This window comes from Rutidosis leptorrhynchoides, chromosome 3, assembly GCF_046630445.1.
Source record: "Rutidosis leptorrhynchoides isolate AG116_Rl617_1_P2 chromosome 3, CSIRO_AGI_Rlap_v1, whole genome shotgun sequence".
In the NCBI taxonomy this organism is placed as follows: domain Eukaryota; kingdom Viridiplantae; phylum Streptophyta; class Magnoliopsida; order Asterales; family Asteraceae; genus Rutidosis; species Rutidosis leptorrhynchoides.
Genome location: NC_092335.1, coordinates 691,711,228 through 691,735,067, shown reverse-complemented (window position 1 = coordinate 691,735,067; position 23,840 = coordinate 691,711,228). Strand labels below are relative to the sequence as shown.

General features: G+C 34.0%; 3 protein-coding genes across 4 annotated transcripts; 1 reads left to right on the top strand and 2 right to left on the bottom strand.

Annotated features, from left to right (window-relative positions):
- Positions 1-15,422: 15,422 nt before the first annotated feature.
- Positions 15,423-18,570, top strand: LOC139899527 (BAG family molecular chaperone regulator 4-like). Of its 2 annotated transcripts, XM_071882363.1 has the most exons (5): positions 15,423-15,675; positions 16,782-17,059; positions 17,546-17,692; positions 18,019-18,135; positions 18,433-18,570. In XM_071882363.1, exons 1-5 carry the CDS (start codon positions 15,528-15,530, stop codon positions 18,436-18,438), a joined length of 696 nt encoding a protein of 231 aa, XP_071738464.1. In that variant the 5' UTR covers positions 15,423-15,527; the 3' UTR covers positions 18,439-18,570. The 2 variants fall into 2 exon arrangements, with proteins under 2 accessions (XP_071738464.1, XP_071738463.1); XM_071882362.1 differs by lacking the exon at positions 18,433-18,570 and having other exon boundaries at positions 18,019-18,344.
- A 358-nt stretch (positions 18,571-18,928) lies between these two features.
- Positions 18,929-19,588, bottom strand: LOC139902741 (uncharacterized). Its single transcript, XM_071885344.1, has one exon. The coding sequence runs from the start codon at positions 19,586-19,588 to the stop codon at positions 18,929-18,931; it is 660 nt and encodes a 219-aa protein (XP_071741445.1).
- A 730-nt stretch (positions 19,589-20,318) lies between these two features.
- On the bottom strand, positions 20,319-21,942 carry LOC139899526 (protein NODULATION SIGNALING PATHWAY 2-like). The gene has a single exon (XM_071882361.1). It carries the CDS (start codon positions 21,862-21,864, stop codon positions 20,434-20,436), a length of 1,431 nt encoding a protein of 476 aa, XP_071738462.1. The 5' UTR covers positions 21,865-21,942; the 3' UTR covers positions 20,319-20,433.
- Positions 21,943-23,840: the final 1,898 nt, after the last annotated feature.

The following is a 23,840-nucleotide window of genomic DNA, read 5'->3' as shown; positions in this document are numbered from 1 at the left end:
TGGAAAATAGGATTTGACCAAAGTTATATTGTATCAATATAGTAAATGTAATATAATGGGTAAGGAAAAAAATACGCAGTATGTTATTAGGATGTAACAACCGAAAGTTGTTGACCACATTATACATATAGAAATTCCTGTTGCTTATTCTATTTTTATTATAAATAACTTTATAATACATAAAACTGTAAAAGGTACATAAAACACTTTAAGACAATATATGTATATCTTATTTAGGAAGCTATATTGATACACAACAGATCATCGAGAATCAATTTTAAACACATTTGAAGAGCATAGTTACAAATGATAAAAGACAAATATAAAGTTGCATTGAGCATTCAAATAGTATTAGTTCATATACTGATAACTCATAGGCATTCAAATAGTATTAGTTCATGTATTGATAACTCATAATTTAATGATTTTATCAAAGGAACATAATGTATTAAAAATTCAACATATGTAGTAATCATACGCCAAATCACGAAGGTAAAAAGAGATTGACTTTTTAGCACTTCCTTTGTCCCATTTGATTTCAACAGGACTGTTGTGGACCAGTTGTCCGAGAACATCTGTATACAAAAGATTCACAAATCCATTTAACATTGAATTCAAATTATATGCAAAATCATGTGAAAATTTTATTATAATTTTTTTTATATAAAGCATAAGCACTAATATTATATACTTACCAAAAGCAATTGATGGATCAACAATCCATTCATTAACATCTTCATGTGACACACACACAAAAAACCATCTTGCGGTATCACAAAAGGTGCAGCCCTGCGAACAGTAGTTTGTCGCAACATTAGTACCTTCCACATATGCCATCTTATAGTTGCGTTGTTCGTAGGGGACAACAACAAAACCAGATAGATGCAAAAAACTCCCTTCAATAAATGTTCTACTAAAGAATGCAATCAACCTTTTCGGAATTGTAGCAACAATCTTGTTACCTTGTTTCATAACCGCATAAAAACCAAGAATACGTAGTATACAAATAGATCACTACTATTTAGTTTATATGTGATTAACATAGTCTTATTAGCAATTACTAATATGAAATCCGTAACACTGAAAATTTCGAATACATGAATAAACCGATTAGAATTAATGCCTCGCGATCGATAAAGACCATCTCAATGGATGCTAAAATGTCGAACTCATCCAGTAGGTTATGTTCCAGACCGAGAACACCTTGATTCGCACTGAAGGGTTAGTCAACTCATTATTCAACATATTCAAAGGGACAAATTCTTGGTTTGCAGCCATTTGGGTTAACTGAGAAAGAAAATATAAAGAATGAATTGGTAGTTTGGAATGAGAGTGAAGAAATGAATGAGAAATGATCTCCTTTTATAGCCCATGATTGTTGAACTCGAAACCCTAATTCGATTAAAAAAACGCGGCCCAAAATTTTTGATATAAAATCAATCGAGTTAAATTAGGAAGAGATTGGTGTAGAGATTGAAATAAAAACATCCAAACATTCTGTATTGTTGAACAATTTCAATTACATAAGAATAGATTGAGAAAGGAATGGAATTAAAATCAAATTTGAGAGTTTTCATGCGGATAATAAGCAATTACCTATTTTTTAGTCAAACCCTTCCCTAATATTGGTGAAAACTTAACTGGTGCAATCAAATTAATCCATTGATCCATTTAAGGAAAAAAATGAGCAAATTGTAGATGGGAATAGGGTATGTTGAATACCTGCGTTCATACTTTAGTGATGAGGAATTTAGGTTTGAGGAGTATCATGATTAGGGATGGCAATGTTCACCAGATCCAGTGGATATCCACCCGATCCACCGTCTTCGTGATGGATATGGATGAACCTAAATGGATATGGATACAGATGTGGATGAACCTAAATGGATATGGATATGGACATGGATGAAAAGTTTCATCCATGGATATATTCATTACCACCCGAAATACATATAAAAATACATAAATATAGATATATGCTTACATATTTACTAATACAAGTTCATTTACATTTATACTTACATTTTGCTTTCAACTCTATAATAAAATAACTATAATATATTACAATAAAATACGTAGATCTAACAAAAAAAACTTAGATTTCATATTTAATTTTTCATAATCTATGTTTTATAGTGAATTTAACAAATTTTGTTATATCTTCGACAAATATTACATAATCTTATGGATAGATTTTAATTATGTCATTTTATATTTATTTTTGCTATACTACGTTTTTGTTTTAATCGCATATTAGAATATTATAACATTTTTTTAAATATCCATTCTTAATCCACTGGATATGGATATGGATATGGATGGGCAAAAACTAAATGGATATGGATATGGATACGACATCACCCGATCCATATCCGATCCATTGCCATCCCTAATCATGATAAACTATAAACTATGAACTATACACTTATATCAGTACCTATAATTTAGTATTATTTTTTATAAAATATACAGTACCTATAATTTATTATTTAAGCTTTAAATATGATATTTTTTAATCCGGGACATATGAAGTATATGAACTATACCGAAAAAAATTAAAACATACAAAATATGAAGTGTTTGATTTAGGAATTAGGATGAATATTAAAATTATATAAAAAATCATTATTTAAGTTAAATATGAACTGTACGTTTTTTTTTTATATAATTAATTAGAAATAGAATTATATAAAATAAAATACATGGATTGATATGTACTGCATATTCGATTTCGATAATTCAACCATAGAATGTAGTTTCACGTACTTGTGTCTATTTTGTAAATCATTTATAAAACCTGCATGTATTCTCATCCCAAAAATATTAGATTTTAAAAGTGGGACTATAACTCACTTTCACAGATTTTTACTTCGTCGGGAAGTAAGACTTGGCCACTGGTTGATTCACGAACCTATAACAATATATACATATATATCAAAGTATGTTCAAAATATATTTACAACACTTTTAATATATTTTGATGTTTTAAGTTTATTAAGTCAGCTGTCCTCGTTAGTAACCTACAACTAGTTGTCCACAGTTAGATGTACAGAAATAAATCGATAAATATTATCTTGAATCAATCCACGACCCAGTGTATACGTATCTCAGTATTGATCACAACTCAAACTATATATATTTTGGAATCAACCTCAACCCTGTATAGCTAACTCCAACATTCACATATAGAGTGTCTATGGTTGTTCCGAAATATATATAGATGTGTCGACATGATAGGTCGAAACATTGTATACGTGTCTATGGTATCTCAAGATTACATAATATATAATACAAGTTGATTAAGTTATGGTTGGAATAGATTTATTACCAATTTTCACGTAGCTAAAATGAGAAAAATTATCCAATCTTGTTTTACCCATAACTTCTTCATTTTAAATCCGTTTTGAGTGAATCAAATTGCTATGGTTTCATATTGAACTCTATTTTATGAATCTAAACAAAAAAAGTATAGGTTTCTAGTCGGAAAAATAAGTTACAAGTCATTTTTGTAAAGGTAGTCATTTCAGTCGAAAGAACGACGTCTAGATGACCATTTTAGAAAACATACTTCCACTTTGAGTTTAACCATAATTTTTGGATATAGTTTCATGTTCATAATAAAAATCATTTTCTCAGAATAACAACTTTTAAATCAAAGTTTATCATAGTTTTTAATTAACTAACCCAAAACAGCCCGCGGTGTTACTACGACGGCGTAAATCCGGTTTTACGGTGTTTTTCGTGTTTCCAGGTTTTAAATCATTAAGTTAGCATATCATATAGATATATAACATGTGTTTAGTTGATTTTAAAAGTCAAGTTAGAAGGATTAACTTTTGTTTGCGAACAAGTTTAGAATTAACTAAACTATGTTCTAGTGATTACAAGTTTAAACCTTCGAATAAGATAGCTTTATATGTATGAATCGAATGATGTTATGAACATCATTACTACCTTAAGTTCCTTGGATGAACCTACTGGAAAAGAGAAAAATGGATCTAGCTTCAATGGATCCTTGGATGGCTCAAAGTTCTTGAAGCAAAATCATGACACGAAAACAAGTTCAAGTAAGATCATCACTTGAAATAAGATTGTTATAGTTATAGAAATTGAACCAAAGTTTGAATATGATTATTACCTTGTATTAGAATGATAACCTACTGTAATAAACAAAGATTTCTTGAGGTTGGATGATCACCTTACAAGATTGGAAGTGAGCTAGCAAACTTGAAAGTATTCTTGATTTTATGAAACTAGAACTTTTGGAATTTATGAAGAACACTTAGAAATTGAAGATAGAACTTGAGAGAGTTCAATTAGATGAAGAAAATTGAAGAATGAAAGTGTTTGTAGGTGTTTTTGGTCGTTGGTGTATGGATTAGATATAAAGGATATGTAATTTTGTTTTCATGTAAATAAGTCATGAATGATTACTCATATTTTTGTAATCTTATGAGATATTTCATGCTAGTTGCCAAATGATGGTTCCCACATGTGTTAGGTGACTCACATGGGCTGCTAAGAGCTGATCATTGGAGTGTATATACCAATAGTACATACATCTAAAAGCTGTGTATTGTACGAGTACGAATACGGGTGCATACGAGTAGAATTGTTGATGAAACTGAACGAGAATGTAATTGTAAGCATTTTTGTTAAGTAGAAGTATTTTGATAAGTGTATTGAAGTCTTTAAAAAGTGTATAAATACATATTAAAACACTACATGTATATACATTTTAACTGAGTCGTTAAGTCATCGTTAGTCGTTACATGTAAGTGTTGTTTTGAAACCTTTAGGTTAACGATCTTGTTAAATGTTGTTAACCCAATGTTTATAATAACAAAAGAGATTTTAAATTATTATATTATCATGATATTATGATGTACGAATATCTCTTAATATGATATATATACATTAAATGTCGTTACAACGATAAACGTTACATATATGTCTCGTTTCAAAATCATTAAGTTAGTAGTCTTGTTTTTACATATGTAGTTCATTGTTAATATAATTAATGATATGTTTACTTATCATAATATCATGTTAACTATATATATAACCATATATATGTCATCATATAGTTTTTTTACAAGTTTTAACGTTCGTGAATCACCGGTCAACTTGGGTGGTCAATTGTCTATATGAAACCTATTTCAATTAATCAAGTCTTAACAAGTTTGATTGCTTAACATGTTGGAAACATTTAATCATGTAAACATCAATCTCAATTAATATATATAAACATGGAAAAGTTCGGGTCACTACAGTACCTACCCGTTAAATAAATTTCGTCCCGAAATTTTAAGCTGTTGAAGGTGTTGATGAATCTTCTGGAAATAGATGCGGGTATTTCTTCTTCATCTGATCTTCACGCTCCCAGGTGAACTCGGGTCCTCTACGAGCATTCCATCGAACCTTAACAATTGGTATCTTGTTTTGCTTAAGTCTTTTAACCTCACGATCCATTATTTCGACGGGTTCTTCGATGAATTGGAGTTTTTCGTTGATTTGGATTTCATCTAACGGAATAGTGAGATCTTCTTTAGCAAAACATTTCTTCAAATTCGAGATGTGGAAAGTGTTATGTACAGCCGCGAGTTGTTGAGGTAACTCAAGTCGGTAAGCTACTGGTCCGACACGATCAATAATCTTGAATGGTCCAATATACCTTGGATTTAATTTCCCTCGTTTACCAAATCGAACAACGCCTTTCCAAGGTGAAACTTTAAGCATGACCATCTCTCCAATTTCAAATTCTATATCTTTTCTTTTAATGTCAGCGTAGCTCTTTTGTCGACTTTGGGCGGTTTTCAACCGTTGTTGAATTTGGATGATCTTCTCGGTAGTTTCTTGTATAATCTCCGGACCCGTAATCTGTCTATCCCCCACCTCACTCCAACAAATCGGAGACCTGCACTTTCTACCATAAAGTGCTTCAAACGGCGCCATCTCAATGCTTGAATGGTAGCTGTTGTTGTAGGAAAATTCTGCTAACGGTAGATGTCGATCCCAACTGTTTCCGAAATCAATAACACATGCTCGTAGCATGTCTTCAAGCGTTTGTATCGTCCTTTCGCTCTGCCCATCAGTTTGTGGATGATAGGCAGTACTCATGTCTAGACGAGTTCCTAATGCTTGCTGTAATGTCTGCCAGAATCTTGAAATAAATCTGCCATCCCTATCAGAGATAATAGAGATTGGTATTCCATGTCTGGAGACGACTTCCTTCAAATACAGTCGTGCTAACTTCTCCATCTTGTCATCTTCTCTTATTGGTAGGAAGTGTGCTGATTTGGTGAGACGATCAACTATTACCCAAATAGTATCAAAACCACTTGCAGTCCTTGGCAATTTAGTGATGAAATCCATGGTAATGTTTTCCCATTTCCATTCCGGGATTTCGGGTTGTTGAAGTAGACCTGATGGTTTCTGATGCTCAGCTTTGACCTTAGAACACGTCAAACATTCTCCTACGTATTTAGCAACATCGGCTTTCATACCCGGCCACCAAAAATGTTTCTTGAGATCCTTGTACATCTTCCCCGTTCCAGGATGTATTGAGTATCTGGTTTTATGAGCTTCTCTAAGTACCATTTCTCTCATATCTCCAAATTTTGGTACCCAAATCCTTTCAGCCCTATACCGGGTTCCGTCTTCCCGAATATTAAGATGCTTCTCCGATCCTTTGGGTATTTCATCCTTTAAATTTCCCTCTTTTAAAACTCCTTGTTGCGCCTCCTTTATTTGAGTAGTAATGTTATTATGAATCATTATATTCATAGATTTTACTCGAATGGGTTCTCTATCCTTCCTGCTCAAGGCATCGGCTACCACATTTGCCTTCCCCGGGTGGTAACGAATCTCAAAATCGTAATCATTCAATAATTCAATCCACCTACGCTGCCTCATATTCAGTTGTTTCTGATTAAATATGTATTGAAGACTTTTGTGGTCGGTATATATAATACTTTTGACCCCATATAAGTAGTGCCTCCAAGTCTTTAATGCAAAAACAACCGCGCCTAATTCCAAATCATGCGTCGTATAATTTTGTTCGTGAATCTTCAATTGTCTAGACGCATAAGCAATCACCTTCGTTCGTTGCATTAATACACAACCGAGACCTTGCTTTGATGCGTCACAATAAATCACAAAATCATCATTCCCTTCAGGCAATGACAATATAGGTGCCGTAGTTAGCTTTTTCTTCAATAACTGAAACGCTTTCTCTTGTTCATCATTCCATTCAAATTTCTTCCCTTTATGCGTTAATGCAGTCAAGGGTTTTGCTATTCTGGAAAAGTCTTGGATGAACCTTCTGTAGTAACCAGCTAGTCCTAAAAACTGGTGTATGTGTTTCGGAGTTTTCGGGGTTTCCCACTTTTCAACAGTTTCTATCTTTGCCGGATCCACCTTAATACCTTCTTTGTTCACTATGTGACCGAGGAATTGAACTTCTTCCAACCAAAATGCACACTTTGAAAACTTAGCGTACAATTCTTCCTTCCTCAATACTTCTAACACCTTTCTCAAATGTTCACCGTGTTCTTGGTCATTCTTTGAGTAAATAAGTATGTCATCAATGAAAACAATGACAAACTTGTCAAGGTATGGTCCACACACTCGGTTCATAAGGTCCATGAACACAGCTGGTGCATTAGTTAAACCAAACGGCATGACCATAAACTCGTAATGACCGTAACGTGTTCTGAAAGCAGTCTTTGGAATATCATCTTCTTTCACCCGCATTTGATGATACCCGGAACGTAAGTCAATCTTTGAATAAACAGACGAGCCTTGTAGTTGATCAAATAAGTCGTCGATTCTCGGTAGTGGGTAGCGGTTCTTGATGGTAAGTTTGTTCAACTCTCGGTAGTCGATACACAACCTGAATGTACCATCTTTCTTCTTGACAAACAAAACAGGAGCTCCCCACGGTGATGTGCTTGGTCGAATGAAACCACGCTCTAAAAGTTCTTGTAATTGGCTTTGCAGTTCTTTCATCTCGCTGGGTGCGAGTCTGTAAGGAGCACGAGCTATTGGTGCAGCTCCTGGTACAAGATCTATTTGAAATTCAACGGATCGATGTGGGGGTAATCCCGGTAATTCTTTCGGAAATACATCGGGAAATTCTTTTGCAATGGGAACATCATTGATGCTCTTTTCTTCAGTTTGTACTTTCTCGACGTGTGCTAGAACAGCATAGCAACCTTTTCTTATTAGTTTTTGTGCCTTCAAATTACTAATAAGATGTAGCTTCGTGTTGCCCTTTTCTCCGTACACCATTAAGGGTTTTCCTTTTTCTCGTATAATGCGAATTGCATTTTTGTAACAAACGATCTCCGCTTTCACTTCTTTCAACCAGTCCATACCGATTATCACATCAAAACTCCCTAACTCTACTGGTATCAAATCAATCTTAAATGTTTCGCTAACCAGTTTAATTTCTCGATTCCGACATATATTATCTGCTGAAATTAATTTACCATTTGCTAATTCGAGTAAAAATTTACTATCCAAAGGCGTCAATGGACAACTTAATTTAGCACAAAAATCTCTACTCATATAGCTTATATCCGCACCCGAATCAAATAAAACGTAAGCAGATTTATTGTCAATAAGAAACGTACCCGTAACAAGCTCCGGGTCTTCCTGTGCCTCTACCGCATTAATATTGAAAACTCTTCCACGGCCTTGTCCATTCGTGTTCTCCTGGTTCGGGCAATTTCTAATAATGTGGCCTGGTTTTCCACATTTATAACAAACTACATTGGCATAACTTGCTCCGACACTACTTGCTCCGCCATTACTCGTTCCGACACCATTTGTTCCTTTCGTTCTATTAACCCCTGGTCCGTAGACCTCACACTTCGCCGCGCTATGACCATTTCTTTTACACTTGTTGCAAAATTTGGTGCAGAACCCCGAGTGATTCTTTTCACACCTTTGGCATAGTTGCTTCTGATTGTTGTTGTTGTTGCGGTTATTATTGTTGTTGGGATGATTGTTGTAGTTGCTGTTGTTGTTGTTGTTGTTGTTGTTGTTGGGCCGTTTGTTGTAGTTGCGATTGATGTTGCGATTGTTGGGATAATTGTTGCGATTATTGTTGTAATTGATGTTGTTGTTGTATTGGTGATTCTTATCACCGTTTTCCTCCCACTTTCTTTTGACTTGCTTCACATTGGCCTCTTCAGCAGTCTGTTCTTTAATTCTTTCTTCAATCTGGTTCACTAGTTTGTGAGCCATTCTACATGCCTGTTGTATGGAGGCGGGCTCGTGTGAACTTATATCTTCTTGGATTCTTTCCGGTAATCCTTTCACAAACGCGTCGATCTTCTCTTCCTCATCTTCGAATGCTCCCGGACACAATAGACACAATTCTGTGAATCGTCTTTCGTACGTGGTAATATCAAATCCTTGGGTTCGTAACCCTCTAAGTTCTGTCTTGAGCTTATTGACCTCGGTTCTGGGACGGTACTTCTCGTTCATCAAGTGCTTGAATGCTGACCACGGTAGTGCGTACGCATCATCTTGTCCCACTTGCTCTAGATAGGTATTCCACCATGTTAACGCAGAACCTGTGAAGGTATGCGTAGCGTACTTCACTTTGTCCTCTTCAGTACACTTACTTATGGCAAACACCGATTCAACCTTCTCGGTCCACCGTTTCAATCCGATCGGTCCTTCGGTTCCATCAAATTCCAAAGGTTTGCAGGCAGTGAATTCTTTGTAGGTGCATCCTACACGATTTCCTGTACTGCTAGATCCAAGGTTATTGTTGGTATGTAGCGCAGCCTGTACTGCGGCTATGTTTGAAGCTAGAAAAGTACGGAATTCCTCTTCATTCATATTCACGGTGTGTCGAGTAGTCGGTGCCATTTCCTTCAAAATAGTTAAATGGAACAAGTTAATCATACAGAATATTAAGAGTAGTTAATAGTATTTCGTAGCATAATATGAACTCATTTATAAAAGCTTTTTCTTCATATTAGCGTTTTATAAGTTTAAATTCGGGTAGTACCTACCCGTTAAGTTCATACTTAGTAGCTAATATACAATTCAACTACTACAATTCTATATGAAAAACTGATTGTAATAATATTTCGCGTTCAAACTTTTATACAATATTTTACAAACTTACAATACCGCTTATTTTACATAAAGCATGAAATATAGCACACAATAACTTTGATACAAGATAGTTGTGAAGACAATTCTAGCTAGTACACAAGTCGTTCGGCAAAGGCAATAAAGACACGTAATTCATACGTCCAGAAACAAGTCATGCATTCTGGTTTTACTAGGACTACTTCCCATCCTTGGTCTTGTGCAACATAACCGTTATGGCCGTTGATAAAACAGCGTGTTGTAACGTCATCAAAGGGACGAGGGTTACGTAATGTCCAACAGTCCCGTAATAATCTAAAAACCTCATTTCTTACCCCAATTACCGACTCCGTCACTTGTGGAAACGTTTTGTTTAATAGTTGTAGCCCGATGTTCTTGTTCTCACTTTGGTGAGAAGCGAACATTACTAATCCGTAAGCATAACATGCTTCTTTATGTTGCATGTTAGCCGCTTTTTCTAAATCACGAAGTCCAATATTCGGATATATTGAGTCAAAATAATTTCTTAACCCGTTGCGTAAAATAGCATTTGGGTTCCCCGCAATATATGCGTCAAAGTAAACACATCGTAACTTATGGGTTTCCCAATGTGATATCCCCCATCTTTCAAACGAAAGTCTCTTATAAATCAAGACATTCTTGGAACGTTCTTCGAATGTCTTACAAACTGATCTCGCCTTAAATAGTTGTGCCGAAGAATTCTGGCCGACTCTAGACAAGATTTCATCAATCATGTCTCCGGGTAGGTCTCTTAAAATATTGGGTTGTCTATCCATTTTGTGTTTTTAAACTGTAAAATAGACAAGAGTTAGATTCATAAAAAAATACTTATTAATACAAGCAATTTTTACATATATCATAAAGCATAAGAACACTATATTCCATATATTACACCACACGAATACAACTATCTTATTCCGACTCGCTCGTTTCTTCTTCTTCGGTTTTGGTTCGTTTTGCCAAGTTTCTAGGGATATATGATGTTCCCCTAATACGAACCGTCGTTGTCCACATTGGTTTAGAAAAACCTGGTGGTTTAGAGGTTCCCGGGTCATTGTTACAACTTAAGGACTTCGGGGGTTGACGATACATATAAAGTTCATCGGGGTTGGAATTAGATTTCTCTATTTTTATGCCCTTTCCCTTATTATTTTCTTTTGCCTTTTTAAATTCAGTTGGGGTAATTTCTATAACATCATCGGAATTCTCGTCGGAATCCGATTCATCGGAGAATTGGTAATCCTCCCAATATTTTGCTTCCTTGGCGGAAACACCATTGACCATAATTAACTTTGATCGGTTGGTTGAGGATTTTCTTTTACTTAACCGTTTTATTACTTCCCCCACCGGTTCTATTTCTTCATCCGGTTCCGATTCTTCTTCCGGTTCCGATTCTTCTTCCGGTTCCGACTCTTCTTCCGGTTCCTCTTCGGGAACTTGTGAATCAGTCCACAAATCATTCCAATTTACATTTGACTCTTCATTATTATTAGGTGAGTCAATGGGACTTGTTCTAGAGGTAGACATCTATCACATAATATCAAACACGTTAAGAGATTAATATATCACATAATATTCATATGTTAAAAATATATAGTTTCCAACAAAAATGTTAAGCAATCATTTTTAAAGAAAACACGGTCGAAGTCCAGACTCACTAATGCATCCTAACAAACTCGATAAGACACACTAATGCAAATTTTCTGGTTCTCTAAGACCAACGCTCGGATACCAACTGAAATGTCCCGTTCTTATTGATTAAAAACGTTCCATATTAATTGATTTCGTTGCGAGGTTTTGACCTCTATATGAGACGTTTTTCAAAGACTGCATTCATTTTTAAACAAACCATAACCTTTATTTCATCAATAAAGGTTTAAAAAGCTTTACGTAGATTATCAAATAATGATAATCTAAAATATCCTGTTTACACACGACCATTACATAATGGTTTACAATACAAATATGTTACAACAAAATAAGTTCCTTGAATGCAGTTTTTACACAATATCATACAAGCATGGACTCCAAATATTGTCCTTATTTAAGTATGCGACAGCGGAAGCTCTTAATAATCACCTGAGAATAAACATGCTTAAAACGTCAACAAAAATGTTGGTGAGTTATAGGTTTAACCTATATATATCAAATCGTAACAATAGACCACAAGATTTCATATTTCAATACACATCCCATACATAGAGATAAAAATCATTCATATGGTGAACACCTGGTAACCGACAATAACAAGATGCATATATAAGAATATCCCCATCATTCCGGGACACCCTTCGGATATGATATAAATTTCGAAGTACTAAAGCATCCGGTACTTTGGATGGGGTTTGTTAGGCCCAATAGATCTATCTTTAGGATTCGCGTCAATTAGGGTGTCTGTTCCCTAATTCTTAGATTACCAGACTTAATAAAAAGGGGCATATTCGATTTCGATAATTCAACCATAGAATGTAGTTTCACGTACTTGTGTCTATTTTGTAAATCATTTATAAAACCTGCATGTATTCTCATCCCAAAAATATTAGATTTTAAAAGTGGGACTATAACTCACTTTCACAGATTTTTACTTCGTCGGGAAGTAAGACTTGGCCACTGGTTGATTCACGAACCTATAACAATATATACATATATATCAAAGTATGTTCAAAATATATTTACAACACTTTTAATATATTTTGATGTTTTAAGTTTATTAAGTCAGCTGTCCTCGTTAGTAACCTACAACTAGTTGTCCACAGTTAGATGTACAGAAATAAATCGATAAATATTATCTTGAATCAATCCACGACCCAGTGTATACGTATCTCAGTATTGATCACAACTCAAACTATATATATTTTGGAATCAACCTCAACCCTGTATAGCTAACTCCAACATTCACATATAGAGTGTCTATGGTTGTTCCGAAATATATATAGATGTGTCGACATGATAGGTCGAAACATTGTATACGTGTCTATGGTATCTCAAGATTACATAATATATAATACAAGTTGATTAAGTTATGGTTGGAATAGATTTGTTACCAATTTTCACGTAGCTAAAATGAGAAAAATTATCCAATCTTGTTTTACCCATAACTTCTTCATTTTAAATCCGTTTTGAGTGAATCAAATTGCTATGGTTTCATATTGAACTCTATTTTATGAATCTAAACAAAAAAAGTATAGGTTTCTAGTCGGAAAAATAAGTTACAAGTCGTTTTTGTAAAGGTAGTCATTTCAGTCGAAAGAACGACGTCTAGATGACCATTTTAGAAAACATACTTCCACTTTGAGTTTAACCATAATTTTTGGATATAGTTTCATGTTCATAATAAAAATCATTTTCTCAGAATAACAACTTTTAAATCAAAGTTTATCATAGTTTTTAATTAACTAACCCAAAACAGCCCGCGGTGTTACTACGACGGCGTAAATCCGGTTTTACGGTGTTTTTCGTGTTTCCAGGTTTTAAATCATTAAGTTAGCATATCATATAGATATATAACATGTGTTTAGTTGATTTTAAAAGTCAAGTTAGAAGGATTAACTTTTGTTTGCGAACAAGTTTAGAATTAACTAAACTATGTTCTAGTGATTACAAGTTTAAACCTTCGAATAAGATAGCTTTATATGTATGAATCGAATGATGTTATGAACATCATTACTACCTTAAGTTCCTTGGATGAACCTACTGGAAAAGAGAAAAATGGATCTAGCTTCAATGGATCCTTGGATGGCTCAAAGTTCTTGAAGCAAAATCATGACACGAAAACAAGTTCAAGTAAGATCATCACTTGAAATAAGATTGTTATAGTTATAGAAATTGAACCAAAGTTTGAATATGATTATTACCTTGTATTAGAATGATAACCTACTGTAATAAACAAAGATTTCTTGAGGTTGGATGATCACCTTACAAGATTGGAAGTGAGCTAGCAAACTTGAAAGTATTCTTGATTTTATGAAACTAGAACTTTTGGAATTTATGAAGAACACTTAGAAATTGAAGATAGAACTTGAGAGAGTTCAATTAGATGAAGAAAATTGAAGAATGAAAGTGTTTGTAGGTGTTTTTGGTCGTTGGTGTATGGATTAGATATAAAGGATATGTAATTTTGTTTTCATGTAAATAAGTCATGAATGATTACTCATATTTTTGTAATCTTATGAGATATTTCATGCTAGTTGCCAAATGATGGTTCCCACATGTGTTAGGTGACTCACATGGGCTGCTAAGAGCTGATCATTGGAGTGTATATACCAATAGTACATACATCTAAAAGCTGTGTATTGTACGAGTACGAATACGGGTGCATACGAGTAGAATTGTTGATGAAACTGAACGAGAATGTAATTGTAAGCATTTTTGTTAAGTAGAAGTATTTTGATAAGTGTATTGAAGTCTTTAAAAAGTGTATAAATACATATTAAAACACTACATGTATATACATTTTAACTGAGTCGTTAAGTCATCGTTAGTCGTTACATGTAAGTGTTGTTTTGAAACCTTTAGGTTAACGATCTTGTTAAATGTTGTTAACCCAATGTTTATAATAACAAAAGAGATTTTAAATTATTATATTATCATGATATTATGATGTACGAATATCTCTTAATATGATATATATACATTAAATGTCGTTACAACGATAAACGTTACATATATGTCTCGTTTCAAAATCATTAAGTTAGTAGTCTTGTTTTTACATATGTAGTTCATTGTTAATATAATTAATGATATGTTTACTTATCATAATATCATGTTAACTATATATATAACCATATATATGTCATCATATAGTTTTTTTACAAGTTTTAACGTTCGTGAATCACCGGTCAACTTGGGTGGTCAATTGTCTATATGAAACCTATTTCAATTAATCAAGTCTTAACAAGTTTGATTGCTTAACATGTTGGAAACATTTAATCATGTAAACATCAATCTCAATTAATATATATAAACATGGAAAAGTTCGGGTCACTACAGTAAACTCATGAATCTATGCGTTTAATTTGGAGCTTAATTTGGTAAGAAGATAACTATGCTTAATTAGTGGGAAGAATATGATTCCATTCAAATTTTAAATTTTGTAAATTTGTTTTATTTTAAGGGTAGATTAGTCTTTGAATTGTGATTTTAAAAATTGATTAGTAATAAAATTTCGGGTTAGTAATCAATGGTTAGATAAGGGTTACTACTTTTAATCTGGTGGATGAGATTTGATTTCAAGACTTAAAATGAAATATTATTTCATTAATGTACTCCTCTTTTAATAAGTAGAGAGATTATCCTCGACCACAGTATAAACCCTTCTATTATGATTTGATTCCATTCGAATTCAACGACGAAGTAAAATTATCAACTACCGCCAGTAATTAACTTTCCGTACGATGCAACCAAACGGAGCAGCCGCCTATGCCAGTACCTCCGTCACCGGCGACAACCAAGTTGAAGACAGCGGTGCCTGTAACATCAAAATCATAGTATCTTATGGTTCCAATAATTTCGACGTCCTCATTTCTCCTCAATCTACTTTTGGTATATATATTTATATATAAACCCTAGTTCTGTTTCATACAGTAATTCATTACTGAAACTATTGTGTATCTATGTGTTTATTGAAATTATAATCTGTTAATGCAAATGCCAATTTAACACCAAATTTGACCTAAAATCCTTGACGTAACTAATGTGACGTTCAATTAAAATTTTGACCTAAATTGTTTTCAATTGCTTAAAATTATTAGATTTGAATGCACTGAAAAGCATCACCCTCTAGTTGGATTCCATTGTGTGTTTCCCATTTCATCGAAGATGTGCTTCAAACTGTTTGTTGTTGCTATTATGTGTATCCGATCTCCTATAATTAAGTCATAAGATTCATACAATTGCAACCTTATTTGAAACTTTTTGTAATATAAATCTGACTATAGTTGGATACATTTCAGTGACCTTAACCTAGGGTTGTATAATATTCTGTTATTTCTGTTGTTTATCAATAGTTAGATAGCTTTCACATGTAACTTGTATGACACTCAATAGAATTCTAAACATTTATTTGTGCAAATTATGTCTTATAATACGCGTAATTAATTGTTTATACTGTAACCTGTTTATGTTATTTATAAAGTCTAGACCAGATGTTTACACTGTATATGCATTTAGTACACCAAACTGTGCTGGTTCATGAAGGTAACAGTAATTGTCTAACTCATTTGGCTGATGTTTTTAACTCAATTAGCAAGTTTCTATATGGAATTTGGGCCTGTGAGGGGAAAATACAGAGTAATGTAACTTGTAGTTATCCTGTTCAACAAGTAAAACTAAAATCCGTGTCATGTGTTTGCAGTGTAAACGGGTATATAACATTTTATACGACCATTTTAAGTTTTTGGATAACCAAATGTAATCACGAAGTTGCCAAATCACAAGTTATTATGAAAAAGAAAACAAGATTCACAAACCTCACAACCTGTAATCGCTAAAGATACTGATATATGTGCGTATGTGTCTGAAAGAGAGATTTGCATAATAGTTTATATGATGCGTAATATGCGTTAATGGTTGTTTCGAAATTGTTAAGGTACTCCGCTCAACTTGTCTTTATTGCTTATACTAATTATATATCTTTTCTGTTCATAAAGCCAATTTGAAAAGGGTGATTGCAAAAGAAACAGGTGTAGAGCCAGAGGTGCAAAATTTGTTATTCAGAAGAAAGGAAAAGGATGACCAAGAAACGTTGCATATGGCAGGTGTGAAGGACAATGCAAAGGTGGTTGTAATGGAGAATGCACCAATCAAAGAAGATGATGTTGAAAAGGTTGAAGAAATAAAGGAATCTATCGAGCCTGTTCAGGAGATATCAAGAGGGGTTGAGGCTGTGACTCGTATAAGGGAAGAGAACAATGAGTTTGCAGAACAGGTAATCAGTTATTAGTGTTAGGAAAAACTGACATATTATTCATTTTTATCTGTTTCCTGTATGAATATTTTATCATCTTTTTAGTTGAATTAATTACTTTCTTGCATCACAACTTCAAACAAAAAAAACACATCGAACACTATACATTGTTGCACATTTTGTTACATTGGGGTATCATGTTTTTGTTATTCTTGATATTCACTATTAAGTCGTTGCACATGTCATTTAAACACTAACTATTTTGTTTAATAAAATAATGACATATATGTACAAGTGATTTGTAGGAATGGATGATATAAGTTGTTGGAAAGTAAAATGCAAAAGAACCTATCTTGCCTGACCCATTCTATCCAAAGTGCTAATTTCTGCATCGTGTAATGTTTTCTCTGCATTTGTACAATATTGGTGGTTTACAAACTTATCACTCTACTTTTAATAATCTTTAATCTTGTTTTGTATTGAAACTTATTTTCTGTTTTACTGAAGGTGGTGAGTTTAGAGGCTGTTGTTTGTTCTGGGACTCAGGTTGCTGATAAAGATTTCCTTTTTGTAACCGAGATGCTCATGAGACAGTTGCTAAAATTAGATGGAATTGTTGCTGAAGGAGAAGGGAGAACACAGAGAAAGTTGGAGGTTAGTTATTGCTCTTGAATTCATACCTCTTTATTATTATCTTCAATTTTCTCAGTTGTTATGATCAGCACTAAATTCTGTAAAATATAACTGTTGAAAATAATAGATGTGTCTAAGTTGATTTTTGGGCCGGTAGGGTAACTTGTTAAGACCAGGTTTATATGTCATACATTTTGGTTTAGCAAGTGTAAAACTATAATATTAGAAGATGACATGCCATCCCTTCGTCTTGATAACATCCATCTTGTTCTATAAGTTTCCAATTATAGTGGTGGGACCGTTTATTAGACATTCACCTAACATTATTGTTCTGTTTCCTGCTCCAGGTGCGTCGTGTGCAGGGTCTCGTTGATAAGTTAGATGATCTCAAGGCAAAAAACTCCAATATTACCACTGACGTCCCTAAAATGGCTTCTAGTGAACCTTCAATGCCATCTCCAAAGGTGACTCAAGAATGGGAAATATTTGAATAGATGAACACACTTGCTTTTTTGTCACTACTCATTAAGATTGCCAATACCAGGCTAACATAATCGCAGTTTGTTTTCAAATTTGAATATATATGCTATGCCCTGTTTGTATTGGTGAAAAATTTTTAATGGTTGAAGTATATCAAATGAAGTTATAGATGCTATGTCATGTCTTCTTTTTGTTTACTCTGATTATCAGTTTTCTTTGTGGGAGTCATTTGTACGTCATGAGAATGATGTGAATATGATTATGGTTCCCACAATTGACAGATGTAAGAGCATCGGGAAAAGACAAGTCACCCTTGTTTCAGCTGCTAAGCGGACCAACAACCTTTTCTCAATCCTACAACATGTATGTTATACGATGCTCTTAACTACTTGTACATTGGTTAAAGACTACAATTGTTGATCAGATGTATAACTGTACATTTGCATTATGCAATTTCACGTGTTATATTGATTATGTCGATACCGATGATCTGGTGTTTGGGAATCCAATTATTTAGTGGTGAAAATAGTTGGGTGTAGATAATCAAATCAATAATACAGTACAATTTAACCATAACCAAACATCTTAGAACACTAACAGACCTCTGTTTGAAGTACCTATACATATATTTTGCAAAACCCTTTACAAACAATCAAGCACAAGATTACATCTGACCCATTGGAGCATGCTATAGATTGTCAACCTGAAGGTTCTGAGTTGTAGTCTGATGGTTCTATCTCCCTCGTGTAAGAAAACAATACATAATGTTTTTGCAGACTACGCTGGCTTCGGTTTCCATCTCCATTGAGATTTAACACTTGCAGAAGTTACCCTAACTGGACTTTTGACACCACATGGAGGTTTGTGCTTCGTACGCCATGGGAATATACTATCGAACCCTAACCCACACCCTTTAGGTGAAGCGTCGATGATTTGAGGCTTGCACTTGTCTTGTTGATTACTAATGTTTTTAGGAATAGGTAAACCAGATGATATAGCAAGAGCTTTGGCATCAGTAAGAAACCTCTGAATAATAAAACCAGGAGACTGATTCCCACGTGAATCTAAACTCACTCCATCCAACATACAACTGTTCTGTTTCGCCATCTCTGCTGACTCAACCAAGTCAATAGCTGCAGACAACGAAAACGTATCGATATCATCCGAGAAATCATCATCGCCATCATATTCATTTTCCACAACTTTCCATCCTGGCGGTGGTCGTGGCGGCGGGACTAGAAATTCGTCAATAACTTGATCAGTTCCCGTATCTTTTGGCTTACCAGCACTTAATTCCCATGCAAAAGGAACCCTGTTACGCGAGTCCCATGATGCGGCTCGTGAAATTGATTGGCTGATTGGTCCGTTGGTTCGTCTTGTTGACAATAATGGTGCATCAAGGTTGAGTTTTCTAGGGTCTTTTGGTTGTGTGGCCATAGCAGCTGATGATAATAATGGTTATTTGGTGTTATTGTATGAAAAAGTTTAGAACTTGGTGAAAGTTCTAGTTAGTATAATGGTTCTTGGATGTGATCTTATGAAAAAGATTGAAACTTGGTGAAATTTTAGTATATGGACCTAAAGGAAAGTTTTATATAGGTGGTTGGAGAACATGAATAAAGAAAAGCTGGGAGTTATATGCATCTCGTGCACTTTACAAAAAAGTTCAACTTTAGAGCCTCACATATGTTGATAGGTACGTTTGCTTGCCCATATTTATTTCCTGTCTACCTTTCTAGCCAGATACTCTGCACCAAGTGATATGTTGGTACAAATCTAGTTATAAATAGATCTCGTTCTAAGTACTTGATATCTTAGTATAAAAATGTGGATTGTAGCATATTCATAACATGTCATAAGATTTGCGTGGTTATAATCGTAGAAATATTCCGAGCTTTTTTTTTTTTTTTTTTTTTTTTTTTTTTGAAAAAGAAAAAAACTCCTCTGAATCCGTCAAGTATTCAACTTGTATGCACTTAAGATGGCCATTCTATGAATCCTCTGCTATTATCAACTGTCAGTTCAAGAATAGTAATCATGGGTTAATCATGTTGAATAATTGGATACCTTAATCTTACTAAGTAATTAAGTATTTTCTTTGAATGAGTTTGAATGGACGATGAACTAATTTAATTGTAAAACCGATAACATAGAACGGGGATTCAACCAATTGAATATAAGTATGTGTGTACCCTGCTTTAATTGCTATTTACAGGTATATAAACTATATATGATATATCTATAATAGGACCATTTTTATCATATATTTCATCTTATTTCATTTACTTCCAGGAAGAAACTCTAACTAAGGATGTTCCTCTCCATTCCAACGCCATTTCATTCTCATTATCTCCTTCAACTCTAATCGTATATGGAGTTTCTCCTCCTTTCACCATTTCCCTAGCCTCATTCAAGCTTTCGTTACTCATCCTTTTACCTTTTAACGCAAATCTTTTTTCGAAGTTCTTTTCAGAAACCAAATCTTTGCTTTGTTCCTCCCACTCTTGAAACCAAGATATCGATGACACAAAAGGTGCGAGGAAGAGGGTCTCCATAGCTATCCTTGCTTCATTGAGATAACTAGGAAAACCCCATTCCATCGACTCATATAACGCTTTGTAACATGCTAAAGACTTGTTAAAAAATGAAGAAAAATTGCTAGTTTTGTCAACTCCTCCATTTCCAAATGTTATGATCCCATTCGTTTTGGACATAACTTCTTTTGCTATATCTAGAAAGTGCATAACTTGAGCTCTCTTTCTTGTCCTTCCCATATGTGGAAGTCCAACCATACAATTAAAGGCCACAAATTCACTTCCCTCCATTCTTCTAACAACTTGTGCCAATTCCATCTCTTGAACTTTCAGATTTAGACCAACACTTCTTGAAAAATCACAAAGATTCCTCTTTGTTTCTTTAAATTGTGACTCTTGATCTTGATCAAGTTTAATACTTGTGATGATCAATGATTTCTGCATCCGTGCTATGGCTTCTATGATCGGAGGCCATTGAGCTCCTTCACATATGTCAGAGTCAATTATATGTACCGATTCTACATGGGTTGGAATTGCTTCAATGATGGCTGAACATGCGGTCAAATGAGCAAACCGCCCATATGGAAAGATATCATAGAAGGCTCTGAATGCTAAATTGTAGTTTTTTAAAGATTCTTGTTCAAGATAATTTCCATCTTGATTCTCTTCTGATTTGAACAAGTTGAAAGCTAAACGCTCAAGAGGTGAACCAATCGGTTTTACCTTTTCGCTTATGCATTTCACAATCACTTTAGCTAGTTCTTCATGCTCCATTTCCATGGCTTCTGCATAAGCCATGAGTAGATTGTTGATTCCTGTTTGGGAATCAAATTCCATGGTATCATTTTGTACATAAACAGAAAGCTCATCCATCCCTTGACCATGATCATCATCACATAACCATTTGCATACATCATAAACTCCCTCCAGGTTAACTAAAGGGTTAGGTATATCATCATGATTATGACCATAATCATCGGATAACATGGGGTAGTTGACTGAAGAAACCGATGATGAGTTTTCAAGTGTGGTGGTGGTAGTGAATGAAGAAGAAAGTTCATGGTGATCAAGACCACTTGCATAAATTAGTTCCATTTTTTGATCATATTGGTCAAGGTTTGAATGAAAATAAGAATGGGTTGGCCAAGATGATTGTAGCATAAGCTCAGATAACACCATGATGAACTTAATTATTGCTTTGATGATGATGATCTCAAAGTAATTAAGTGTGGAGAAAGCTTTAATTTGTGGGTGTAATTTATATCATGATTTTGGGTGTTTCTTGATGTATTTTATACATCGGTTGGATGAATAATGTCAACTAAAAAGTTAAAAGTTGGCGTTAGAAAATTGGAATTTGAAGCCAGATAAGCTCTCTATATGAAGTCATGCATTGTTGCGTTCTTTCAAGCTCTAATAACATTGGATCTTTCTTTAAAGTAGGACACGATACCCATCCTACATAATATACTATTGTTAAAGTCACATTCAAGGATAATTTTTTGATAACATCACGTTAAATAATAATCAAACAGCATTAATAAACAAAAAAGTCGCGTAAGGGGTGACCGATTACCTTTATTTCTTACTGGTTATTGAAGTCATATATTTAAGTTAATTAGTAGCTTTAATATTGGTAACTTCAATTCATACAAGAAAACATTTAAAAAGTAGATACATAAAAAATTCGATATATTTATAATTAACTAGCTGTTATATTTCAGTAGGCTTATAACTACCTTTAGTGGCCTGGTTCAATATATTCAAATTGAAAGAACCAATAAAAGAGAGATGTGTTGTAGAAGATATAGGAGAGAAAGAGGTTGAAGAGAGGTGTGACGTATTTAATGTATATGTGTGTTTTTGTAACTTACATTATGCACATATATATAGTACAAATTTTACTATCCATATTTGACTAATTACCATCCATATTTAACTACTAAATTTACAACACTCCCCCTTGGATGGTAATTTTTTTAAAGAACAATTAATACTGCCTCGTTAAAAACATTGCTAAAGAAAACCCAGTGGGATAAAACTTTAGCTAAGGGAAAAAGAGTGCAGCATAGAGTTGACTCCCCCTCAAGTAGACAACGCTGAGTCGTCACATCTTTTGAACTTGCCTCATGCCAATATTGTGAACGTATGTTTTGAAAACAGCGATTGACATTGCTTTGGTATAAAGATCAGCAGAGTTGTTGATTGAACGTATCTCATTTTAATCTGGTTGTCTTTTACGAGATCTTGAGTATATGAGAAGAATCTGAGGTTTTCATCTGAAACTGTATCATCTAAATCTTTTATGTACAAGTTTGACCCATGTGATTTGTCTACAGTCTCCTTCATGGTTTGCTCAAACTGTTGTTTCAATTCATATTCCCTTTCAGTCTTTTTCTGAGCCTTACCAATATACCATTCTTTTCCATCAAACTTATGACCGTTAAGACCGTTTATAGCTTTAGCGCCTCGTCATCATTTATGTTTTGTTCTGTCATTTTTGATACTCTTCTTTCATTTGTACTATGTAAGCTGTATTATCTTCATAGATAGTTGTTGGGCTTTTATAGCGTTCTAGTCCACAAGAATCAATAATGATTTGTATCATTGATCTTAACTAAAATCATTCCCGAGTAGCTTCATGTAATGCAATCACTTCGACATGATTTGATGATGTTGCAACAAGTGTTTGTTTTGAGAACGTCATGATATTGCAGTGCCTCCATTTAGGAATACATATCCAGTTTGAGATTTAGCTTTATGTAGATCAGATAAATAATCTGCATCTGTATAACCAAACAAATCTTATTTCGAGTTGTTAGAATAAAATAATTATAAATCAGTAGTTCCCCGAAGGTATCAAACTATTTGTTTGATCCCATTCCAATGTCTTTTGGTAGGGGCTGAGCTGAACCTTGTCAACAAATTAACTGCAAAAGAAATGTCAGATCTTGTATAATTTGTAAGATACATAAGAGCCCCAATTGCACTAAAATATGGAACTTCTGAACCAAGAAGATCTTCATGATCTTCTAGAGGATGAAATGGATTAGTATCAATATTAAGATCTAACAACCATATGAGTACTTAATGGTTTTTGTCTTGTCCATATTAAAATATTTTAGAATCTTTTCGGTATAAGTTGTTTGATGTAT